The 20,536-nt window shown below is 41.4% G+C and overlaps 1 protein-coding gene across 4 annotated transcripts in view; it reads right to left on the bottom strand.

Annotated features, from left to right (window-relative positions):
• The window catches only part of LOC114047482 (carboxyl-terminal PDZ ligand of neuronal nitric oxide synthase protein-like), a 379,736-nt gene that overhangs the window by 268,114 nt on the left and 91,086 nt on the right, over positions 1-20,536 (bottom strand). For all 4 annotated transcript variants that reach the window (XM_027868301.1, XM_027868304.1, XM_027868303.1 and 1 more), the window contains exon 2: positions 7,822-7,893. In XM_027868301.1, the coding sequence (XP_027724102.1) occupies positions 7,822-7,893 (72 nt within the window). The remainder of the gene's footprint in view (positions 1-7,821; positions 7,894-20,536) is intronic.

Raw genomic sequence — 20,536 nt, 5'->3', positions numbered from 1 at the left:
TGCCACCCTTTCACTTTAAAGATGAGGAAGGTGAAGTCTAGGTGGTACTGTTAACGAAGATGTCAGCCAATTGGGATATTTGCTTTTTAACAGGAGGCCCTGGAAGACCAAACCATATCTTCTAAACCAAAAGGAAAAGGAGCTATGGGTAGAATGATAGTAAGTGGTATTAATACTTTGGGATATGAGATTCTGCCCGATGCCCCCTCCAATTACAACAATAGGTAAGTAATGGCTTTCTTAGGATGCCTACCCTAATCAAAAACAGCTAAATCTCAAACTCTAATGTAGCCACTCAGAGCCTCAATCAATCAAGCTTATCTTGACCTGCAACCACTCCAAGAATTCCACAGCTATGACATCATAAAACTTATACAGAAAGGAACTAAGATCAGTTCCACTTACTTAATAATAATACTAATAATAGCTAATATTTATGTAGTGCTTATGGGGCAACTAGGGGATGCAGTGGATAGAACATGGGGGCTGGAGTCAGGATGATCTGAGTTCTAAAACTGGCCTCAGAAACTTACAAGCTGTGTGACCCTGGGCAAGTCACTTAACCCCTATTTTCCTCAGTTCCCCATCTGTAAAATGGGGACACACAGGAGAAGGAAATGGCAAACCACTCCAGTATTTTTGCCAAGACAATCCCATGGACTCGTCCAGAGGAGTCACATGGAGTCAGGCACAACTAAATGACTGAACAACAATATAAGAGCTTACAATGTGCCAGGCACAGTGCTAAGCACTTTACAATTATTATCTCATTTGATCCTCACGACAACTGTGGAAGATTGGTGCTATTGTTTAATCATTCCCATTTTACAGATGAGAAAACTGTTAGGAAGTGTCTGAGGCCATATTTGAACTCAGGTGTCTTCCTGACTCAAGGCCCAGCACTCTATCTACCTTGCCACCTAGCTGCCCACCCTCCCTAACAGTACTTGGCTAACCTGTGAAGATCTTTTTAGGGTTTAATTTGGGGAAGTTCCTTTCGACCTCTCTTCCTCCAGGTTCTACCTTCATTGCTTGGGAGTGGGGGAGCTCATGCTGAGCACCCTCTCCCCAACTGAAGAATCAGCATGAAGAGGAATGGAATCCTAGGGCGAGGGTCTAGCTCTTTGCATCTCCCTTCTCCGCATCTTTTCTACTTCTGACTCAGGAAGTGGCCCCATGACCATGAGCAGTTACTCCCTCTTGTCTCTGCCATAAACAGCCCTGTTCACAGATGTCCCTCGCAGCAGTATAACCCCTCCTGAACCCAAGCCAGGTCTCATCACCAGAGTCCTGAAGCAGGACACCATTGAGGATTTGGCACAGAGACAGGAATCCCCTCTGCTTCCCTAGGAGGGTAGGTCACAGGAAGGCAACATGCTGCTTTATCCTACAGATGGGAAAGAAGAAGATAGTGAAGGAATTTGGCCATGAAGAAGAATATCAACAAACATGGATACAATTCACCACCAAATGAACTGACACCTTCTCCAGAAAAGTCTACACATGGACACAAAATGAGCCCCAGCCAGAAGCATGGTCTGCTCTGCCGACACAGGTGACATCTACCGCTGAGCAGTCAGTGAGGCCAGGAACCACCTGTGTTGAGAGGGAACTGAGAAGCTTATTGGATTCCTCTTCCAATCTCCTGAGACATGGCCTAAAACACACATTTTGCTTAATCATTCTGATTCAAAGATTCCTTACCTGAGAAAGAAATCCTTTCTATTTAAAGGACCAACAATTGAGGAAGTAAATGTCATGGGGAGAAAAGTCTTTAAGAGTGCAAAGGAAAAAAGTCAACAATCAGGCATTCCAAGGAGAAAGATTACATCTGAGGGATAATGGTGGAGGGAGTGGGGCAGGAAAGCAGAAGATTTTTCTTAGATGCCTCATGGGACACAAAGTAGCTTAGGGGAAACAGCCCTAGATTCCAAGCAGAAATTCTTAAATAGTTTTGCATCATGGACCCCTCTGGCAGTCTGATAAAGCCTATGGACCCCACCTCCGAACAATGTTTTTAAATTCATAAAATAAAATGCACGGCAATACAAAGGAAGCCAATTATATTAAATATAATAATTTGAAATGTTTTTTAAAAAAACACATTCACAGTCCCCAGGTAAAGAACCCCCAATTTTGAGTCAGGAAACATGGGTACAAACTCTAGTTCAACTTACTTACTACTACCTAAATGATCTTGAGCAAGACATGGAACTTCTGTGTGCCTCATTTTCCTCATCTATAAAAAGGTCTAAGGTCCAAAGTCCCCTTCCAGCTCTGAACTCTATGAGTCTTTGGGTTTCATCTGGTGAGTCATATAGATGGAAAGCTCCCAGTTGAGAGGTGAGGTTACGTCCTGGGTAACATATTACTGGTGTCAGTCAGTCAACAAACAATGAGCATTTATTAATCACTTACTATACGTCAGGCACTGTGCTAAGTGCTGGGAGTACAAAGAAAGGCAAAGGAAGGATTTACCTTGGAGAAGAAAAAGGATCACCTCTTCATACAAGACTGGAGTGAAAGAAGAGATAGTCGGGGAAGATGCAAAATGAAGATGGAGGGTGCTCTCTTCAAATGATCTCAATAATTCATGAAATGCTTATTCAGCACCTATTATATACAAGCATTGTGCTGAGGGGGGCAGTTAGGTGGCACAGTGGGTAGAGCACCAGGCCTAGAGTCAGGAAGATCTGAGTTCAAATCCAGCCTCAGATATTTACTAGCTGGGTGACTCTGGGCAACTCACTTAATCCTCTTTGCCTCAGTCTCCTCATCTGTAAAATGAGTTGGGGAAGGAAATGGCAAACCAGTCCGGTATCTTTGCCAAGAAAACTCCAAATGGGATCACGAAGAGTCAGACACAATTGAAAAATGACCGAACAAGTTGTGTTGAGTGGATGGAAGCACATTCTTTTCAATAAGCTTACAATCTTGCTCTAAAGACACACATGAAAATGTACGTGTGGGTGTGGGTGTGGGTGTGTTTCTACCTGAGGTTAACAGTTAAGTACAAAATAAATAGTAGAAATTTTTTTAAAAAACAGTAGAGAAAGGAAAGATTGCTGTGAGTAGGGGAAGTAAAGAAAGGCTTCACAAAAGTTTAATCCAAGCTCACCTTTGAAGAATGAATAACACTTAAAGAAATGAAAAAAGTAGGAGAAGAGGTATATTCCAAGTAGAAGGAACAGCAAGGGCAAAGGTGCAGAGGCCAGAAAAGCAGAAAAGGTGTGTCCTGGAGATGGCTGAGTAGGAAAGTTTTGGCTGGGGCTAGCATGGAAAGTTTGTGGGAGATAAGACTGGAAAGGTAGATTCACGCAGGGCCTTGAACACCTGGCTAAGGATTTTGGACTTCATTCTACAGGCCATATGGAGCCATTTAAAGTTTGGGTTTGGGTTGTTTTGGTTTTTTTTTTTTAGCACAATCTACATAAAGGATAACAATAGAAAAGAAAGTGAGAAGATGAGAGAAAAGTGAAATGAGAGAAAAGGGTAAAAACATCAGGTATACAACAATAAATAACAATAAAGAACAGCTAAATCCAAGTAGCAAAAAAGCAGAGTCCAATGTTATAAATAATAAGAGCAAATAATTAGTTCTGACTCTTCCACTGACTGCTTAGGTGACCTCTGGCAAACCTCTAAAACTTTCCAAAACTCAGTTTCCCTAGCTATAAAATGGGGATAATTATACCTGCCTACCCTCTCTCCTAGGGCTGCAGAGGATAAGGTTAGCTAAGGACATATGAAAGTGCTTTGAAGAGCATATAAATCATCATACAAACACCAGGCAGGGTGATTGTTATCACAAACTTATCTCCTGAGACTCACCTCCTCTGGCTGAGCTTATCTGACTTCACAGGGTATCCAGCAACCTTGGGACTGCAGTCACTGAAAATAATCCACTTAGCCCCAGAATCCAGAGCAAAGCTGATGCTATTCGGTCAGTTTCCAAGTTCTTAGCTACCCTAATTTTAGCTGACTCAGGCTCTGAAATCTTCAGTATGAAAAAATAGAGATGGAGATAAGGATGAAGCTGTCACCTGGACCTATTATCAAGGCCATATGGAGCCATTTAAAGTTTGGGTTTTGGGTTATTTTCAGTGACTGCAGTCCCAAGGTTGATGCTCAGGGCATCAACAAAAAAAAAGTCCCAATTTGGGGCCCTTGCCATCAATGGTGGCAGCCAAACCAAACAGCATTTTAGCCAATTAATTTTTTTCTGATTTCATAAGCTGCTCATTAAGAACTGGGAGTGGATCACAAAAGGAAAGGAACAGCTGGAGACAATGTACAGGGGTGATCTTGGAAAGCAGGCAATTTCAGAATGGAAAGCCAGCATTCCAAAACTAATCCATGCTCCCAAGGCCAGTGCCTACCCTAATATGGCCACTGGCACTCCTTTGGACCTCACTCATAATCCTACAGGATCATATCAGCCTTGGTACTCACACTCATCAAGCCCCTCTACCCCTGGGACCTCTCTAAAAGGAAGGTAGAAAGTAGAGAGCTCCTCCCAAAACCTCCATTTAAGCAGGGTGCTCAGGCCAACCAACTCTTTATTTCCCACCCATCTGACCACTCCTTTGAATTTCTCCAACATGCCCCTACACCAGGTGGCTTCCCTCCCTTTTCTATGTTGTCTTTCCCATTAGATTGTAAGGTCCTTGAGGGCAGGGACTGTCTTTCTTTTTCATGTTTATATCCTCAGCACTTAGCATGATGCCTGGCACACAGTAGGTGCTTAATAAGTGTTTACTCACTGACTAACAATGGATCTGGGAAGATGGGGCCACTTAATCCCACATTTCTCCCAAAGATAGCATGGGAAAGTTAGTCAAATACTTTGCTGAAATCCAAGTATACTAAGTATACTTTGTATATATACTTTATGCATACTATTATACTGTGCATGATTCCCATGACCTGCAAAAAAAGAGATCAGGTTCATTTAGCATGACTCACTCTCAGATGATCGCTGCTTCCCTTTCTAAGAGCTCACGAACTATACCTTTTAATAATTTGCTCTAGGATTTCTCCAGGAATAGAATTTCAGCTCATTATCAATCAAATAAATCATTAAGCATTTACTAGGTACTTTATTATATGCCAGGTACTTCATGCTGAGAATACAAATAGCATCATCTACAGTTTGCATAATCCACCTTATTGGAGACTTTTCAGAAAATGAGGACATTTGTGCTATTCTAGTCCATCAGTATCTCTCTTATTCTCCAGTATCTTTCAAAGAAAACAGTCACATCTGTCAATTCCATAAGTGTACTAGGAAGGCATTCATCTGGGCCTGGAGATGTAATACACTAATGACATCTTACCAACATACGGCACTTGGACAGTGGCAGATAGAGGAATCTAGATAGAGTGCTAGGCCTGGAGTCAGGAAAACCTGAATTCAAATCTAGCCTCAGCCACTAACTAGCTATGTGACTCTGGTCAAGTGCCTTTACCTCTGTCTGCTTCAAATTCCTCAACTATAAAATGGGGATAATAATAGCACCTACTTCACAGGGTTGTTGCGAGGTTCAAATGAGATAATATTTACAGAAATGCTTAGCATGGCTCCTGGCACATAGTGGGAGCTTAATAAATGTTTCTTTGCTTCCCTTCCCTGCATTACCATATATTTTCCTTATGTTCTAGGTTCTGTCTGGGCTTTCAAGATGCCCAGGGAAAGGAGGAATAAATGAATACTGACTAAAATACATGGCCTCATCAGAGTAAAAATTCATCATTGTATTTTGAGAATGATCATTACACATGAATTTTATAATTTTTTAAAAAACTAATGCTACCTATTTCATTCTCTTTCAAGTGTTGGGGTGGCAAAGCTTCACTAGTGTCCAATTCAAGGCCAGCGTGAGTTAAAGAACCCCTTGGCCATACTCTTTTATATAACAAACCCTAGAATACTGGCCACCTTGCTGACAGTATTAAGAATGCAGTCGATGATAAATTATGGCTTGTTCAAGTGTCTTGAGTTTCCAACCGAAAGGAACTCCAAGTATTCACTAGAAGGAAAGGGTTGGTTGGTTGGTTATTGTCCTTCCTTCTTGAAGAGGACCAAAACATCACTATCTTGGGGTCAAGGTGCAATGGGTCTGGCTGCGACTGAGCAGACCATGATCTCAGTGGAAAATGATCTCAGAAGGCTCTACCATGGGTCAGGCACAAATAGTCAATGTGAACATTTGGAGTGAAGATGACTCTAAATTGGTGCATCCCATGCTTCCTTTGAACTACTGCAATTCTGCTTTACTCAAGAGCACAGCACATTCTTTGATGTAAGCACACCATGCTGAGCAATCCTGTGCCAGTGTCTCCCAAATCTGCCAAGTGATTCCACAGTTCTGCAGAGAGACCTTAAGAGTGTCCTTGTATCACTTCTTCTGACCTCAATGTGGCCTTCATGATCTCCACGAGTAGGAAAGATTGGGAGGCAGGAGAAACAGCAATCATTCAGTTTTCACTGAACAGCTCACTGACATCTGATGAACAATGAATGGCAGGAAGGAAGGACAGCATCATGTCAAATGTGGAGGATCAGAAAATAGCACCATAGGCTATTAGGGATTGTGAAGGACCTTCTAACATTTTGGCAACTAAAAATATTGATTCTTTGAAAAAGCAGAAAGGAATAGCGATTTCACTGAGTATTCTTTGTGAAACCCTGAATACATTCCTCCAAGTTCCCTGGAACCTTGAAAAAACAAGTCCAGGAGAAAAAAAAAAAGACCTCAGTATCCCAAGAAAATGATGAAGTGAGAGCCTGCCCCTTCAATATTCTCCTCAAAAATAGCAATAGAAACACCACCAAAGAAGCAAAACTGTCAGAAAGTCCTGAAAGAAAATTAGGAAACACTCAAAAGAAGGAAGGGGAAAAAAGACTCCAACAAAATGAAGAGAAGACAGAACATTTTTACTGGGGATCTTTGGTTGTATAGTCATGTCTCTATGCACACACACTGCTTAGATACAACACATCTTGGGGGACCAAAAAATGAATCTTTGGTAAGGCAAAATCCTGACTGCGCTTGTGGTATACCACATTTGTCTGTTCTCAACATGGGTGGCAGCGGCAGAGGCAGCAGTGAAATATTGGCTGCCAAACACTGGCTGGAAATGGAGGGAGGAGGGGAGCATGTGTGAAATTAGGGACTTTTATCAGGCAGCATGAAATAAATGGATTGAAAATTGAGAATCATGTCTTTTTATTCGCTTGCTTAACACTCAATTAAATATCTGTCCATAAGTGAAATTCATATCAATGGAATGGCTTTAAGGTAGGATCTACAAAAATGAAACTCACATCTTTTGCCACATTCAAGTTACAAAATGTTCTTAAAGACTGAATATAAACCTGCCTTGATCCCATGACCAATCTTGGTTCCTAAGAAGGTTTCTCCTCTAAGAAAAGGTGCTCTTTGAATGAACACATCTCTTAAAATGGGATAAGTCTAGTGTGAATTCTTCCACTACTACAAAGGACATTCGAAGAATTTCGTAGCTATACTGACAAATTGTAGCCTAACCCTTAAGCAATGTCTCTTTTTCTTTGGGCCATTGAATCAAAAAGTAATTGAGAGAATGTGAATGCTACAATGTAAACCTCTATTTTAACCAAGTCCAAATATCTACCAACAGATAGTGATTCATTTGTCACTGAAGTTATCTTCCCTGGAACCTCATGATGGCACGTACATTATGTACAAGTGAAAAGCCAAGAGTGTTGAACCTCCAATCCTAGCAGAAAACACCCTATTCCACATCTCCAGCATGACCCCTGATCTTCACAGCACTTACCCGTATCCTTCTCATGGCAGCTACAATCTCCACCCTGCTGTTCGGTCTTGGCACATCCAGGCTTCCAATATACTGCAATGAAGAAGAACACATACGTTAAGAGAAAGTGTTGGCAATTACCAAAGGAACCCAGAAGGAATCAGATTCAGAGCTGGAAGAAATCATAGACTGAGCAATAGGCTTGACCCAGGAGGGTAGCATTAAGAATGATAGATGGAAAATGCAAAGAGATAGTCATATAAGGAAAAAAACCTAACAATTTAGCACTGCTCCAAAGGAGAATGGGCTTCCTAATGGTGTTCCTTCTTATTAGAAGCCCCCAAGCAAAGGCTATATGACTACTAGTCAAGAACATCACAGAAGGGATTCTCAGCCAGGTGCAGTTTGGATTAGATGGCCTGATTCTTGTTACAGTGGAAAGAACAATAGCTCTGAAGTCTAAGCGCCTGGGTTCAAAATCCCATCCCTGGTGTTGACAATCCATGTAACCTTGAGAAACTAAGTCTCCTAATTCTTCTGGGCCTCAGTTTTCTCATCTGTAAAATGGGGAGGGGAAGATTGACTTGTTGGGGTCGTTCAGTTGTGTCCGACTCTTTGTGACCAGGATACCTGGCAGACACTGCGGTGGTTTGCCATTTCCTTCTCCAGTTCATTTTACAGATGAGGAAACTGAGGCAAACAGGGTTAAGTGACTTGCCCAGGGTCACATAGCTAGTAAAGGCTGGATTTGAACTCAGGTCTTCCTGACTCCAGGTCAGGTACTTTATCCACTGTGTCACCTAGCTGCCCTTGACTAGATGGCCTTGACTAGAAGTTGTCCTCCAGCTCAAAATCTATGACTCCATGATTGTAATGCAACCGCTTAGTTCACAGAAGAAGACAGGGAAGTCCACAGACTAACCCAAGATCCCCAGGACTCAGTTTTAAGATTCCAACCCTAAATCTACAACTCTTTTTGCATCTTAGGGATGATTTATGTCAACTAATCCATTTTACAGATTAGGAAATAGAGGTCCTGGGAATTGTTTAAAGATGGCAATTTATCAAGGTATAATCAAAGCCTGTCCTACACACTTTGTTGCACACCACAAATGTTTATATTTATGGAGTTGTTAAAATGAATAGAACTCCCTGAGGCTTCACCTCATATTCAGCAAATTGGCTAAATTGACAGAAGACAAGAATAGTCAATGTTGGAATGGTTGTGGAAAGATAGGTACAGTTTGCACATTGGGGGTAGAGCTGTGAATAAAATGTCTGTACCCTTTGACCCAGAGATCCAACTGCTAGGCATATATCCCAAGAAGGTCATTGATAAAAAGTCCCCACATACACCAAAACATTCATAGAGCACTTTTTTGTGATAGCCAAGAACTGGAAACAATGTGCATCAACTAGGGAAAGGCTAAACAAATTATGGCACATGAATATAACAAAATATTACTGTGCTATTAAGAAAGGGTGAATTTTATGAATAACAGAGAAGCAGGGGAAAATTTACACAAACTAATGCAAAATGAAGTAAGCAGTGTCAAGAAAAAAGTAAACACAATGACTCCAACAATGTAAATGGAAAAAACTACCACAAAACAATCAAAAATAAATGTTGTGAAAATACAAAAGAACAAGCTTGGCCCCCAAAAAGAGATATAAGACTCATTCCTTGTTGTACGTACCCATGTAGTCTCTCTATCCCAATAAACAAAGGGGAAACTCAAATCCCCTGAGTCACTTTGTCAGAGGATGACCAGAAGGAACAGCCAAAGGCAGGGAAATTGAATATCAACTAGCTTCCAATTCCATCGGAGTCTTCCTCTGCCCCTTCCCCACAAGTAGCATGAATTAATGCCAGTTGCCAGATCCAGAATCAATTAGGATTGATGCAGCCTATGAAGAAGGGTCAGCTAGGTGCAGCAGTGGATAGAGCAAGCCGGGAGGCAGGCAGACTCATCTTCCAGATGAATCTGGCCTCAGACATTTACTAGCTGTGGGATCCTGGGCAAGTCACTTAACCCTTTTACTTCAGTTTTCTCATCTGCAAAATAAGTTGGAGAAAGAAATGGCAAACCACTCCAGTCTCTCTGCCAAGAAAACCTCAAAGAGAGTCATGAAGAGTCAGATATGACTGGAAAAAAGATCAAACGGCAACAAAAAAATGAAGAAGATGAAGGTCCAGGTTCCTCACTCCCTTCCCCCAATGCCTGCTTCTACTCAACCTAGATAAGAATCCTATTAAAAAACAACCACAACAACAACAAAACCAACCACTACTGTCCTCAGGGAAGATGCCCCAAATTCCATCTGGAACCCCAGCAGTATTCCAAATCTCACCTGGGCCCCAGCAAACCTAATCTATTTCTACCATTCTCTGTGACTGCCTTTCAAATTGTATGTCCCCTTAATAAGGCAGGTTTGATTATTGTCTTGTGTGCTCCATGTTTCTTTGTACTAGACTATTGGTGTAGGGGAAGGGGAAAGCCAACAGGCTTGGGGGGGGGGGGAATTCTTTTTTTTTCTCTTAAAAATTATTTATTGTATGAGATGACTTTCTGGAAGAGAGGAAGGAGAGAAGTAGAGGAAAAATTTTAGGTGATACAAAAACAAAAAATGTCGATATAAATTTATTTTAAAAAATAAAATGAATAAAACTATGTGGAATTGTATCTTGATTCTTAGGCATCAGGAAATTTGAACATTATGCTGCCTATGGGTAGGGAAAATAGACTAGAAGACCTGTTAAGAATTAGTTAGGATTGATGCAGCCTCTGAAGAAGATGCAGCATAGCTTGAGGGAACTGGCTTTTATTTTGAGAGACATAGTTTATGTTAAATAACCTGGGGACATGGCCTAGAGATAGCAAGCCTCCAAGATAAATATAAGCACCTCTATGCAACTTCTTACACCACAAAAGGAGGAAGCCACATCTCAGTGAAGGATGACTTTATAGTCATCCCAACACTAGCGTGTCCTTTCTAAAATACTAACTTGGGGCTGGCCCACAGCTAGACAGAAAAGATCTCACAGTATAAACACTATATGATAAAGTGTAGTGTCCTGACAAGAACCGGACTTGGAATCAAAACATCACCTGGTTTTAAAGCTATTAACTCTGTATGACCTCAGACAAGTCACTTAACCTCTCTAGGCTCCAGTCTGCTCATTTGTAAAACAAAGGAATGGGCTGGAACCAATTATATTGAATACAGTTATCAACATATTTAAAACACACACACACACACATTCTCAAGACCCCCCAGTTAAGAACCCTGGGGCTTGAGGAGACCTTTCAGCTCTTGCAATCTATCATTCTCTGAATATTGATCAGTCATTTGGACCAGGGCACTGATTTGCATTCAATTCAACAAGGATATATTAAGTAACTAATGGGCTGAGCACTATATTAGGTACTGAGAATACAAAGACAAAAGAAAAAGAGATGAGCCATATAAGCATCTACCATTTTTTCACTTTCAACCCAGATTAGGAGGGTCTACAGCCATGTGTGGCAAATGTCTATCTGGGAAAGCAGCCTAGGAGGCTAAGCTGTTACCAGGTCCTCCAGAAATAAACAACTTTGTCTCAAATCAAATCAATATGAAGCATGTGTTAATTTCTCAGCTGACAGAGTATTCCAGACTCACAGAATCAGAAGGCATCTTAGAAGTCATCTGGTCCAACTCATGCCAGAATAGGAATTCTCTTGACAAATACTGATTATAGTCATTCTTTCATTGACTCCAGAAACAGGGAACTCACTACCTTAGGAGGCAAACCTGTACACTTTTTGGATAGGAAATTATCTCTTATCTGAAGTCAAAATGTGCCTTTCTGTAATTACTCCTACTTCTATTCTCTGGAGCCTAGCAAAACAGGACAACCATTCAGTTATTTAAAGACAGTTACCAGATACTCCTCTCATCCCTAATCTTGTTTTCTCTAGACTTAAACATTCCCAGTACCTTCAACCACTTACTTTGGAGCATAGCTTGGTGTCCCCTCACACCCTGATTGTGCTCCTGAGTACAAAATTGGGATATAAAGCAATGGGAAGTACTGAATCTATCAGACCTATTTCCTGATGGTGTTTCTCCCTTCTGAATACCAATGGGGGTTACGAAATCTGTCAATATTTCGATGACCCATAACACAGTTGGGTTGACCTGATTCCAGGAAGGAAGCAAGGCCTTTAGCCAAGTTTCATAAGATTTACAGTGACTGAGCTACATAGATCCCTCTAGCCCTGGGACATTCTCCCACTCTTTCCCTTGGACAGCCACATACCTGGTGGCCATTCTCCATGGCTACTTGGTCATTAGGAGTTCATATTTCCTCATCAGTGGCATCTTGTCTCCAAAAAGCAATATCATGAATAAACAATCCCAAGAAGCAGGTGGAGGGCCTCAGGGGAAAAAAAAAACAACCCTGGAAGACTGAGTGGGAGATCTCAGTTGGTCAGTGAAAAGTGAAGAAGTATGTTTCTGAACACATCAGAGAGGAATTCTCCATAAACTGGGAATTTCACTTAATTTCTCCCACCAAAATCCATATCTTCCTTCCCATGAAGTGCTACTACTGCTTTACACAGAAGACCCTCAAAGGTATTTATAGGGAGCACACCAAAGGTAGAGAAAAAAAAAAACTTTTCAGCATTGGCCAGGTCTCTCCCAATGAGATACATACAGGAATTTAGGTGCTAAAGAGAAGACAGAAGACACATATATAAAACCCTAGCAGCCTATGAGATTAACTGGCCTTCTCTCCATCACTTGAACACACACAAACACACCCATACCCATGCAGACACACCAATACCAACTCCTTTTCCAAAGGATAATTCTGCCAGGCACTGTAAAAGAGAACAGAGCCAATATTAAGAAATTTGCAAGAGATGGGGGGAACAACTTACTAGACGGAGGGAGGGTGGGAACACCAGGAGGCTTCTATGCTACCAAAGGATGCTGCTGCTAGAAAGATCAGATGGGCCCCCCTGCCCTCTACCTTTCAACACACTAGAGCAAAGCCCTGATCATCTGGCCCTAGTCACATTTGTGAAGGAAAGTACTAATCTGGTGCTTCAAAAAAACCTGAAACCATCTGATCAGAGCTCGAGATACCCTTTACCATTACTGTGCTGTAGAACACTTAACCTTTTCATCCCCAGAATTGCTACACTGGGACCTTGCTGCCTTGAAGACGGCTCCATCATATTTCACTTTCATGGTAAAAGTGCCCATACTCTCCACCTCCAAGTTTCCATCTTCTCCATCCTCTCTTCATAGTTCTAGAACCATGTCCAAATCATTACAGCCACTGCTGCTTGAAAGGATGTGTCAGTCTACTCCCCAATAAGTTCATTCACCACCCTAGTAACTTTCCAAACCAAAATACCCTCTTGGAGCTACTGCCCTTTTTATGTGTAGTCTCCCCTCAGGAGAATGTCAGCTCCTTGAGGTCAGGGATTGTCTTCATCTTTGTAATATTAGCACTTCATTTTTCATTCATTTATTACAGCCTTTTCAAGCATACATTCACTTATTTATTCTTGGAAATTACCAGCATACAAATTCAGGGTATCAATGGCTGTAATTCTTGGCACCTCGTCACATCAGGGCTAACAAGCACAACTGATTCCAAAACCAAAAACACAAAGCTGGAGATGCAGAGGGAGGGCTGTGATCCAGGGACCAACCCCCTGGGACACAGCTGTCTGATAAGGTTACTAGAGTTCTTGGACATTTTGTCTAGCAAAGAGTCATATATCGTGCAGAGGACCAGTAAATACTGAAGGATACATAATCATCAAGAGGACATTGATCCTTATTTCTGTGGACAGTATATCAAAACTGGGTATCCAACTAAATAGAAACCCCATTGCTACACATGTTATAAAAAGCAAGATTATTTTTGTTACTATACATATGGATCAAAATATCCAGTATCAGCTTTATCATCCTCCTGGCATTAGTCAACCAATCAATATTTATTAAGTGCCTACTATGTGTTAGTCACTGTACTAAGTGCAGGAAATACAAAAAAGATGCAGAAAAAAAACTAGTCCCTGTCCTCAAGGAGCTCACAATCTAATGAAAGGATCATAGCCTCCTCTGATATAGATCTGAAAGAGACCTTAGAAAACCATTCTTAGAAGTCTATCTCTCTCTCACACCTTAGAAATGAGGAAACAAGCCCACAAAAATCAAGTAACTTGTCCATGGTCACCTAAGTAACAAGTAACAAAGCTGCCATTTCAGGTATAATCTTATTCTGTTCTACTAAGTACATGGAAATGCCTGTTCTATTAGGGGTTTGTTAAGCTCAGAATAAAAAAAAAAAATTAAAAAAACTACTGTCGATTCGTTTACTATTTCTAAGGTTAACAAAGCTTGAATCCCTTCCTCTTCTAAGTCAAAGTGTATATTCAATCACTGGAATCCATCCTTTCTTGTGGAAGGACATTATAGGCTGATTCACTGACACATCTTCACAGAGAAGGAACCACCCTTCCCCCTGCCAGGGTCTGAGAAATGGCAAGTCCCATAACGATGCTGAGTCTCCATCAACAGCTCTGCTTGACTTCAGCTCCAAGAACACCTTCCCCCAGGATAAGCCGATCACCTGAAACCTCACTGCCAAGCAGAAAGACTCAGTTTTTAATACTCAACACCTAGTCAAACCTCCGCAGCTACTTCTCTCCTCTGATTGGAGGGCCAAAGGATGGAGCAGTAAACTCCTCCCACAGCTTTCCTTTATAAAGGGTTCTAGCCATTCAGAGCTTTCCAGATAACTCCACCAGCAACTCTGCTTGGTTTTGACTTCACAGACCACACTGGAGTGCCAGGTGCCCCTTGGCCTTCCCATATCCCCTCTTCCTTTTCGGCTTCCTTCTGTGTATTTTTCCTCCCCCATTAGATTGTCAACTCCTTGAGGGCAGGGAATTTGTTTTTGCTATTTTATTCTCACTGCTTTGCACTATCCCTTGCACATAGTAGGTGTTTAATAAATGTTTATTGAACTGAATAAAAATCATCCCTTCTACAGCGTACCCAAGAAGTAGCCAACCAGGTTCTTCCTGAAGACCTCCAATGAGAGAAACCCACTCCACTTTAGGACCATTCTATTTGTTAGGAAATGTTTCCTTCCAACCAGTCTGTGTTTGCTTCTTGGTAGTTTCTACCCACTGCTCACAGCTATGCCCTCTAGAGTCAGACAGAACAAATATCATCTCAATTCCATAGGACAGACTTTCAAATACCAAAGACAGATACCAGGTCTCCCCCAAGACTTCTCTCTGGGTTACATATCCTTACTTCCTTACTGTCTTCATATAGGCTCCCTCTCTGGTTGCCACAGTGAAAAAGGGTCAGGCTTGCATTTAAAATGACTGAACATGCCAGTTGACCTCAGCATGAGGTCATTAGGCTGCAGGGAACCACAATTATTCAGGAATTAGCATCCTTACAACTCACATGGTTTATGGCTTACTCAGTAAAGTGCTGGGATTTACACAGCCCCTACCTTTAAGGAGCTTATTATCTAGTTAGGGAGAGCAAACATACACAAAATAATTACAGGATAACACAGATCCTAAACTTGCACTCAGAAGAGCAACAAAGGGGTCTGACAGCCCTCAAAGTCTGTTTGTTTTGTTATGTCTTTTCGCTTTCTATCCTTAAGGCTTAGTACAGTGCCCAGCACATAGGAAGAACTTAATTAATGCTTGTTGACTTGACAAGTTGGTAGCACTGAAGGAACTGGTGCTTGCTGCTTTAAGGAGGTCATGACAGCCTGCACATTTCCTCTTGAGTTTTAAGAATCTAACTTGATTTTGAGGATGTTACTTTAATTGGGCCTGACTCAGTGACTCCCAAGGTTGGCCCATTCCTTATTATTAACTGATCAAGGGTAACTGCATATCAGTTAGTAACTATCCAATTTGGGAACTAACCCTAGCTCTGCCCCTCTCTCTGCTGCCTTCTTGCAAAGGCAAATTGGTGTCATTACTCAGGAACAGCAAACAGTTGGGAAAGAAAAGGAGAGAGGGACTGAAACAGACTTTTTAATCTATTTCTTGGTATCATTGGCATCCAAAAAGGAATGGCTATTAGAATGGTGCAGCTTGTGACTCATGATCAGGGTTGGAGAGGATCTCACTTATAACAGGCTCATACATTTAAATCTGGAAGGAGCCTTAGGAGCCATATAAAGCAATTCTCTCATTTTACAGAGGAGTAAACTGAGGCCCATAGAGGCTAGTAGCCCACTCAATGTTGGTATCATGAGATTTAAAACTGCAGGACACCCTGGAGATCATCTGGTCCAGTGGTATCAAACTCAGAATGGAAATTGATCCCTGCAGTCAGCATGTTGACTTAGAAACCACAAATTAACATTAACTATGTTGTAGTCTATTTTTATTTATTCTGTTAAACATTCCCCAATTACATTTTAAGGGCAGCTAGGTGCCACAGACATTAAGTGACTTGCCCAGGGTCACACAGCTAGTAAGTGTTGGAAGCTGGATTTTAACTCAGGTCTTCCTAACTCCAAGCCCTGTACCCTATCCACTGTGCCCCCTAGCTGCCTAATTGTACATATAACATATAAGGGAAGGTTTGTAAAAGTTAATAGGGCTCCCAGTGAGTCCCTAAATGCTCAGGGGATCTAGTTAAGTCATAAAGCTACAAGTAGAGATTGGGGGAGGGGAGGGGCTTAAATAAAAAACATTAGGAACCTGTGGGGAAAGTGCTGAATTTTAGAGTCAAAGGACATGAATCCCAATCCTGCCTTGGCCATTCACTACTTATGTGACCTTGAGCAAGTGTCTACGGGCCTCAGTTTCTTGATCTGTAAAATGAAAAGGTTGGACTTCATGGCTCTAAGATCCTTTCCAATTCTAAATCCATAATCTTCTGAGGGAAAGGGCAGGCAGCACTTCTGGGTTCCATGGCTTTCTGTTGGTTCATTGGTAGCCCTGGGCAGAGTCCAATGCCCATGCATTCACTGCCCTTCAACACTGCCCCAACAAAACAGAGTCTCTACTCTGGGAGGTGTCTGGGTTCCAATTAGGAGTGGGTGTCTCTCTGGAGACTAGAAAGGGAGAATAGCCAGGGCTTCTCATTGCTGGACTTTTGTTTCTTGAGGAGATAAGCGAGTGGGGGTCCACAGAGAGCCAGAAATTCAGTTCAATTCAAATATCCTCAATTCTCTTTCCAGAAAATTGAAGGTTAGCCAATTCATTAGGGCACCTAAGTGATACAGTGGATAGAGTGCCAGGGCCTGAAGTCAGTGAGACCTGAGTTCAAAACTGGCCTCAGACACTTACAATCTGCATGACCCTGATCATTTAATGCCTGTTTGCTTTGGTTCCCTCATCAGTAAAATGGGAATATCTCCCAGGCTTGCTGTGGGGATCAAATGAGATAATATTTATAAAGCATTTAGCACAGTGCCGGGCACATAGTACTATATGAATGTTAGCTGCTATTATTTTTATTATTAGCCATATGATGTGGCTAACTAAAGGTAGTACATTTGTATGTTAGATTCTTGACAATTTCAGCCTCCAGCCTCTGTTCCAGATGAATACCACTTAAAGAGCTTTAATTTTCTTACTACCACCTTTTTTTTTCTAGAGATTAACTTCTGGAGGCAAAGATAAACCAGATTATAGGGTGGTTGTTGTTGTTTTTTTTCTGGTACATGAATCATAATATTAAAAATGAAGAGGAAGATTTAACAGGGCATGAAATATTCAATGCTATAATTTCTATCCACAGGCTTGTTAGACTTAGTACCATCTCCATTCTCAGCAAATGCCATTTATTTACTCTATTGTTGTCAGGACTCTAACCAGCTAGCTCTAACTACAGTGAAGAAAGTTAGCTATTAATCAGTTGGTACTTACTAAGCATCTACTGCCCAGCACTAAATCAGGACTTACAAAGGATTTAGATTCTATATAAAATGCAGCTGCTGTCCTAAAGGAAGCTAGTCTGTAGCAAGGGAAAGAAGCCCAATATACATAAAATTGCAGGACAACTAGCAATAATACACAAATCCTTAACTAATGCAGTATATCTTTTAAGTGTATATATATATATATATGTATGGGGAACTTGAAGTTGAGGTACTTGGGAAAGTCCAGGGAAGGCTTCATGGATTATATGGTCATAGCTTTAAAGCTGGGAGAGAGCTTAGAGGCCACAAAGTCCAACCTCCTAATTTTTACAGATGAGGAAACTGAGGCTGAGACGGGTTAAGTGACTTAGCCAGGTTCACTTAGCTAGTCAAATGTCTGAACTTGGACCTCTCTGAGTCCTAGCCCAGAGCTCCATGCACTGAATCATCTGAGGGTCTTCCCCTCCCAGATTGGTTCATGTGTGAAGGCAAATTAGGCCATCTTTTGCATCAGTTCTTACCTAGCCTTTAATTATTGAATGGACATTGCCTCAGACAAACTGAGACCTGGGAAAGATCTTAGCTTAAAAAGGGCCATGGTCTCCCACTACATCCAGGGCCATCGCCAGTCATCTTGACCTACGTCTTGCCACTGGACTGTGATGAATCTGGAGGAGAAAGTAAAGCCGATGACTTTGCACAGCTCTATCTCACTTAAATCCAATTCACTTGCAAGTCAATATATCACCCTGCTGATGTCATTGGTCCTCTTCAAAAATGAAGGACAAACAACACCTAGAGGGATGGGACTTCTGTAAGATTTTGAAGGTTAAGTAAAATTTAGAACATAAATATGGAGCTGGATTTGGATAAGAACAAATGGAAGGAATCCAGCCATCCCACTGCACCCCCAGGGAAACCATGCTGACTGGAGGGCAGGGGAGGTATGTATCTTGTCATCTACATTACTATTAACTTTGCTTCCCACTTCCTTTGCTCTAGCTGGCAATTCAACCAATAATACCACTGCTGTTTCGACTCCCCAGACCAAACCTCCCTCTTGGCTACTACTCTCTTACATGTATTGTCTTCTCTTATTTGAATGAAAGCTTCTTGGGGGCAAGGACAACCTCACTTTTGTATTTGCACCCCCAAGATCTGTGCATGACACACAGTTGTTGTTGAGTTGTTTTTCAGTCATGTCTGACTCTTCATCTTCTTTGGGGTTTTCTTGGCAAAGATACTGGAGTAAGGTTTGCTATTTCTTTCTCCAGCTTATTTTACAGATGAGGAACTGAGGTGAACAGAGTTAAATGGTTTGCCTTGGATTACACATCTAGTAAGTGTCCAAGGCTGGATTTGAACTCACGGAAGATGAGTCTTTACTCTATCCATTGGGCCACCTAGCTGCCCCACACAGTAGACATTTAATAAATTCTTTTTCAATTGTTCGTTATTAGAGGGAAACTCAACAATCACACTTCTAGGCACATACCACAAACAGGTCACAGACCAAGAGGAAGAACTTACACAAACAAAACTACATATTATAGCACTTTTCATTGTAGCAAAGAACTGGAAACAAAGAAAGTGCCTGTCAGCAGGGGGATGGCTAGACACAGTTTGGGACAAGAATATAATGTAATGTTATGCTGTAAAAAAAGGATGAAAGGGATGGATTCAGATAAATCAGGGGAAGACTTGTTATGAACTGAGGCAGCAGCACCAGGAAAACAATTTATACAATGACTACAGGAATATCAAAGCAAAGAATTTTAAAAAAGGTAAAGATTCTGATCAGTGCAATGATCAATGATGCAGCATGCTTCCCACCTCTTGGCAGAGCGCTGATGAATGAGCAATGCAGAGTGAGAACCTTCATTTTCAGCCGGGACCAATGTGAGAATTTGTTTCAACTATACTTATTTGTTACAAAGAAGGCAGGAGCACTGGACACAGAGTAACTCATAGAAAACAAACATTAATCTCAGGGGCCCTCTCACACTAAAGGAACAGGTTAGTGACTAGTGATATAGATACAAAAAGGGGAAGAAAAAGCCACAATGAAACACTTAAAAAATACTCAGAGTAGAAGGAAGTTCAGAGGCGGCCAGAGACAAGCAGAAGAGCTGTGGTACTATCAAGTTAAATTTAACACATAGTTTAAAAGACAACTACATAAAATAAGTTCATAGCTTCATGAAATGTCCATTATTTCTTTATTTTTAAGTTCATAATATTTATTTCTTAATTAGAGGTGCTTGCCTTCTGAGGGGTGGAGGAGAATGGGAGAGAGGGAGAGAATTTGGACTCAATTTTAAAAAGAAAACAATATTAAAAATAAACAAATAAGAAGAAAGGATGCTTTTTTTTAAAATAGAGGGCAGATGAGATGGCATTCTAGAATGGGGGAACAGCATAAGCAAAGGCAGAGAAGTAGGAGGGAATGGGTATTTGGTGAAAGGGGGGCAGTATGGAAAGAGAAAGCTGAAACTGGCCAGATGGTACAGCACAAACCAGGGATCAGTAAGAAATGAGGTTGGAAAGCCTCCTACCCTGTCCCACTCTTTCCGCAAGAGACACCACTAATTCTACCTCTACTCCCACTTTGTCTAGATTGGGCTCCTCTTTTCTTTGATCTGAAAATGTCACCACCTTGACCCCAGCAGAGGAGAAGTGCTATTTAATATACAAAATGCATCCCTATATGGAGATTTGAAACTGGGGCAAGGCAATGTGTGGTAGTAGAAAGAGAAATGACTCTTGAATCAACAGATGTGGAGTCATACATAGCCCACACCCTCTGCTATTTACTTA

The sequence above is a fragment of the Vombatus ursinus genome, unplaced genomic scaffold, assembly GCF_900497805.2.
Source record: "Vombatus ursinus unplaced genomic scaffold, bare-nosed wombat genome assembly UNPS02014789.1, whole genome shotgun sequence".
Classification (NCBI taxonomy): Eukaryota; Metazoa; Chordata; class Mammalia; order Diprotodontia; family Vombatidae; genus Vombatus; species Vombatus ursinus.
This window is presented reverse-complemented; position numbering and strand designations above follow the sequence as displayed.